This window comes from Cynara cardunculus (genome assembly GCF_001531365.2).
Source record: "Cynara cardunculus var. scolymus isolate 2C chromosome LG 9, CcrdV1, whole genome shotgun sequence".
In the NCBI taxonomy this organism is placed as follows: Eukaryota; Viridiplantae; Streptophyta; class Magnoliopsida; order Asterales; family Asteraceae; genus Cynara; species Cynara cardunculus.
In genome coordinates, this window is record NC_037536.1 from 7860387 (window position 1) to 7866169 (window position 5783).

Consider the following 5783-nt stretch of genomic DNA (forward strand, 5'->3'; position numbering starts at 1 on the left):
AAGTGATCAGAATGATTAAGAGGCTCTCATGATATTGTGCAAAATGAAATATAATTGTTTGGTAATTGTTTACAATGAAATTAGAGCTCTTAATGGTTAAGGAAGACCCATAATACAAAATCATTCAGAGGGTTTTAGAACCATTAAAAGACAGACTTTTTTTTGCCAAACAAGATTCACCTCTTAACAATTCAGAGATTGTTTCTTAATGGAACTATTAAGAGGTAAACAAACAACCCCTTCGTCGGCCCTAATTGGCTACGGCTTTCTATTATCTACTCCCGAGCAACAACAACGAACTATCATTGCAAAAAGCATCATAAACAAATTGACTTAATTCCATTTGCTTTGAATTTTCCAAAACAAATCAATGTAAATGTTACATGAAAATTTGGGAATAACTAAAACAAATCAACTAAAAGAATAGACTTGTATCTATAAACCCTATTAATATATCAAACACCCAACCAATTATCAAATTGCCCTACAGATGGATTCTAATAGCAAAAGAATGTTGCTTGAAATAACGCACACGATCGTCATTCCGAGCAAAAAACAATGTATAAATCAGTAACCTTTACCTCCTCTTTGACCCGCTAAGTTTGGGGTCGGTTTGGTAGTACAAAACGTCTCCGGTATCACTAACATAATGGTCTTTTTTCATGCTTGTGATGAGTTCACCGAGCAAGTGGAAAGGGAGCGGCCACGATCTTTTTGGTTCTCGATAATATTTTCCGAGCACCGGCTTTGCAGCCTCCGTCTGGAAGGAAGAAGTCATAAGAGTGTTAATAGATATGCAGGAACTTATAACGCATTCGGAAATAACAAGTAAAAGTTAAGCAAATCTTGACTTTGGGGGTCAAAAAGCACTCCTTTTTATCTTCAAAATTGCTTCACTTTTTAAAGTTTTCAAGAAAGTTTAGATCATTATGTTAATGACTTATTAGGGTGCTGACTGGAATGCAATTTCTAAAAAAATTATTTGCATACGGTATCACTTTTATGAACAAAAATACTTGGCTGAAAAGTCGGTGTGTAGCTGAGTACGCATTTTTTAGTGGTTAAAGGGACTAGGGTCTATTTGTTAATAGCTTAATGGGACTCACAGCTTATTTGGTCAGCTATGTATGATTGGTTGACAGTGGATTAATGCTATAGAAACTGGGTTATTTGGTAAGCTTCTATAGAGAGCTTAATGCAGAAAGCTAAGTCTTTTTTCTAAATTTGCCCCCCTCCCAATCAAAATACACGCTCCTTCCTCTCACAAATTAATCCACACAATAAGCTTTATCCATGCAGGCCTTAATAGAAAACCAACCAAACAGCCTCTAATTTTCACCTTGAAAATTGCAATTGATTCTTTAAACTTTTTCAATAAAGTTCAGAGAATTGAATTACCTATGAAAACAAAAGCTTGATAGAAAAACACTTCTGTTAAGCTGTAACAGAATCCATCTTGTTTTTCTCAGTTTAAAAATGATAGGTTTGACTTAAAAAAGTCAAAGTGCCGTTTTTCCCCTCGAGAACAACTTTAACTGTACAAAACCTCTAAATGAAGGTACCCATAAGTAAATAAGACATAAACATGGGATCTCATGGATGCAACTGAAAACACTTTCGGAGATAAGAAGTCAAGAAAAGGAAAAGTTTGACTTTAGGGGTCCAACGGAATAAATCTCATATCAAAATTTGCTATATTAATTTTGACTTTTTGTCAAGAATTTCCAGATGATTAAGCACACCATTATAATATATATTGCAATGGAATTTCTTTTCTGAAAATTGCTACAGATCCCATGCTATCTTTAAGAATCTAACACATAAAAAGTTTGACTAAAGCAGTCAAAGTGTGGCTTCCATTTCTTAATATAACTTCAACTTTTGCCTAGCTTCTACAAGGAGTAATTGAAAGTAAAGCCTCAAAATATTGAAAAGAAAAAACAAGAAAACAGATTATCAACGGTTTGTAGCACCAATTCATGGATGTTGGATAGTAGCGTACTTCGAAAAGATTCAAGAATCACCAAAGGGTCTTTGGCCTAGCGGTATGTGAGTCCTTGGCCTTCTAGAAGGTCAAGGGTTCAAACCTCACCAAAGGTGAGGAGGGTGTGTGAGTTTATTTGTTATATTTATCGTATATAAATATTATATACTTCATAAATAAATAAAGATTCAAGAATCACATAACAGAATCATGGCAACAGCCATTGATGCAAGCAAAATGCTAAATCCCATGTTCTATATTCAAGAATCACATCATAAAATCTTTGCAACGGTTCTGTTTTGCCTTATTTTCGGTATCATTTTTATTTTCTAAGCATGAATCAAGGATAAAACTATAAAAAAGATCGGACTCTGTTCATGATTATATAGATTTTATGAACATAGCTTCTTTTTCCCATAAGTATACGAGTCCAATTTTTGCACTTTTGAAATGCATAGCATAAGAAACATGAATGTTTTTATGATGTATGAAGGAATACTCACGGCCTCAATCAGGTGATAATGCGGGATTTGGGGAAAGAGATGGTGAATGACGTGAGTTCCAATGTCGTGATGGATGTTATTAATCCAACCGTAATCACGATCAATGGTGGTGAGTCCTCCCCTTAGATAACTCCACTCCTGCAAAATTCAACCAAATTTTTGCAAATGAGAATCACTAACATCAAAGGTCTGAAATACCCTCCAATAATTGCAAAATATGGTGAATCAAGTGGAAACAACTGCTTTACTATTTGGGGTCGAGGTCAGCTTTGCTTACATCCTACCTGAAGGTGGGATATATTGGGCTTGTTTGGTTTGGTTATGATGAATCTTGTGGGCCAAAATCGACATGTTAATACTTATAAATGAAAAAGGTAATACCTTTCCACGATACCAAGGAAGTTTATCTTCATGACCATGGTGATGCAAGTAGGTAACGAAATCCAACCACATAACGTTTATCTGAAATTGAAGTAAAAAAGAACCAATATGAGAAACTCGTTCTTCTTTTGTTTCTATTTCCCACATTAGAAGCTCGGGCTAATGGTTTTAACAACGATGGAATGGATATGAGAACTACCCAATACGGAATGCCATAGAGTTTTAGCATTTGCATTGGACCAACAACAAAGTTCAAACCGACAAGCATGGCAGCCATGGCCGTCCAACAAATTGTTGAAGTGATCACGTCTTTTTTCTCAACGGCGACAAACAAATCACTATCTGGGTGAAAGTGTGAACCACTCTTTCCGGGAGATCTATTCAACTGCAAAACAAAAATACATGCTTGTTCTTATCTTGTCTGTTCCACAAAAACCAAAAAGAAAAGGAGAAAATATTCAATATAACAATTGTACCATGTCATCTTATTGACCAATCAAAATTCACAAAAATGACAAGAAAGGCACGCTCGAGCAAGCATAGCACTCCCTCCATCCCAAAATAATGTCCACGATGAAAAAGACATGGTTTTAGAAATTTGTGACTATTACACCTTTTAATTAACTAAATGACAATTTTATCCTTAATAATAATAAGAGAATGAATTTATCCATCTCGTATCAAGGGTAGAATTGAGAAGTAGATGCTTACTTTTGAAAGTGGACATTTATTTTGGTACAAATGGTTGTAAAGAATAACTTGGCAAAAGAACAAACAAGCAAGCTTACCAAGTAAAAAGGATAAGCAAGCATTGGAAAAGGGAGGGTGAAGCGCAATGTTCGCGTCATCCAATCCAAACTCTTGAACGTTTTCTCGGATAACTGTAGAAGACAAAATCGGAAATTAAAAGAAATGATTGAAAACACGAGAACGCTACAACTAATCATAAGAACATACCGGGTGCCATGACTCATCTTTTTCCACATGCCCATGATTTTGATGATGTGTTCTATGGCTGATTCTCCTGTAATTTCGGTTCAGGTTCAGTTGCAGAGCTCTACTTGAACAATTCATTCATGAAACATCTTTTTGCAATCACAAATAATATTTACAATCTTGTTCTTCTAGGAAACAATCTCTCTGTCTATTGAGACAGAGGAAAGGTCTGCTACATCTTACCCCCTCATATCCTACTTTCAAATGGGATATACCGAGTTTGTTTGGGTTTTAGTGTTAAAATGTGTGGTTTTAGCATCATTAGATTTTGAATCATCGAATCTTGCACTTCACTTCTAAGCATCAACATACTTGAGAAATTGAAAAGAGAACAAATTCCATGTTACCAACTTTGTATGATGCATATTACTATTTACTTTTCTACTATTTGTCTTGCACTTATGTCGAAACGTCAATAAGCTAACAACCGAAATAGCTTATTGTAAACGATAGAGACTAGAAGTGGTCTGAATGGAGTTAGTTAAAGCATACCATCCATGATAAGGCACAAGAATTGAAGAATGTAGAAGATGCCCAACCACGCTATTTAGCTTCGGATTGTTTGAGAAGCTCCCGTGGCCACTACAAACACGAAACAACATCAACAAGATCAAAATCACAAAAATTCAAGCATACCCCTTTTGACTTTCGTAGTCAAACAGATGATTCCTTGAAATCGAAAATTTATGCCATTCTTTTTAATAAAAATGGCTAACATTAGCTACGCGTAGTCCGTTTCTTTATATAATATATTCATAGCATTTACTGTTTGACTACAAACATAAAACAACATTAACAAGATCAAAATCCTAGAAATTCAAGCATACCCCTTTTGACTTTTGTAGTCAAACAATTGATTCTTTTTAATCCTAAATTTACTGCCATTCTTTTTAAAGCAAAATGGTTAACATAGCTACAAATAGTCCTTTTCTTTATGTAATATACAATAGCATTTCCTGTTTCATTGCATCTAAATAAATTTCTATAGAATTTGAACTCTAAAAATGGCTAGTTTGACCATTAAAGTCAAAAGTAATAACAGAATTAAAGCATACCCTTACTGACTTTTGTAGTCAAACAGTTGATTCTTTTTAATCCCAAATTGATGGCATTCTTTTGATGCAAAATGGTTAACATTAGCTACCAGTATTCCTTCTCTTTATATAGTATATCATAGCATTTCCAACTTCATTGCATCTAGATAAATTGCTATAAACTTTGAACCCTAAAAATGACTGGTGTGACCATTAAAGTCAAAACTAATAACCTAAATTCAAGATAAATGTTAAAGATAAGAGAGAAATTATAGATTTACCAATCATGGCCAAGCACAAACAGAGCCCAAAACATGGTCCCTTGAGCAGCCCAATAAAGTGGCCAAACAAGCCAATTGTTAAGATAAGCTGCAGCTGCTGCTAAACCAAGAACAATAGCAACATCCCTTACAACATAACTCATAGACCTCCATGGATCCTTCACCCAACAATGCTTCGGAATAGCTTCCCTAATATCACCCAATTTGAATGGCGGTGGTGACCCTGCATCAAATTCATCTTCTTTCTTTACAAATTCTTCATCCGAACTGGTACTTCTATTGTCTCTTTCACCCTCTAAATGTTGTTCATCTAGTGATGGAATTCTTAATGGAGCGCTCACTTTGACTGCCCAATTTGAAAACCTAAATGGGTTCGTTGTTCTTGATGAAAAGATTGGATCTTTAGAGTGTGAAAAGATGAGTTTTGATGGGTGGGTGTTGTTGATGATAATCCCTTTTGTGGGTATGGCAAAAGATTGGGGTAAAGGTTTAATGCCACATCCTGATAACACCAATCCTGCCATTGTGAGAGACCCAGAAAGATAGTGGTTTCTTCTCCTCCCTCTTAACCCTAGATATATGTGTGTGTATATATATATATATA

General features: G+C 35.1%; 1 protein-coding gene across 1 annotated transcript; it reads right to left on the minus strand.

Moving 5' to 3' along the window:
- Window positions 1-338: 338 nt before the first annotated feature.
- On the minus strand, window positions 339-5737 carry LOC112518049 (sn-2 acyl-lipid omega-3 desaturase (ferredoxin), chloroplastic-like). Its single transcript, XM_025125581.1, has 8 exons — window positions 5180-5737; window positions 4357-4446; window positions 3826-3892; window positions 3657-3749; window positions 3068-3253; window positions 2869-2949; window positions 2488-2625; window positions 339-760 (listed from the first exon to the last, which is right to left on the minus strand). The coding sequence occupies exons 1-8, from the start codon at window positions 5701-5703 to the stop codon at window positions 578-580; spliced, it is 1362 nt and encodes a 453-aa protein (XP_024981349.1). The 5' UTR covers window positions 5704-5737; the 3' UTR covers window positions 339-577.
- Window positions 5738-5783: the final 46 nt, after the last annotated feature.

Coding starts and splice junctions, on each gene's coding strand:
- LOC112518049 (XM_025125581.1), bottom strand. CDS start 5,703: ATGGCAGGATTGGTGTTATCAGGATGTGGCATTAAACCTTTACCCCAA. Junction 3,254..3,656: donor TTGCTTATCCTTTTTACTTG/GTAAGCTTGCTT, acceptor TTTGTTTTGCAG/TTGAATAGATCTCCCGGAAA. Junction 2,950..3,067: donor TCTATGGCATTCCGTATTGG/GTAGTTCTCATA, acceptor CTTCAATTTCAG/ATAAACGTTATGTGGTTGGA.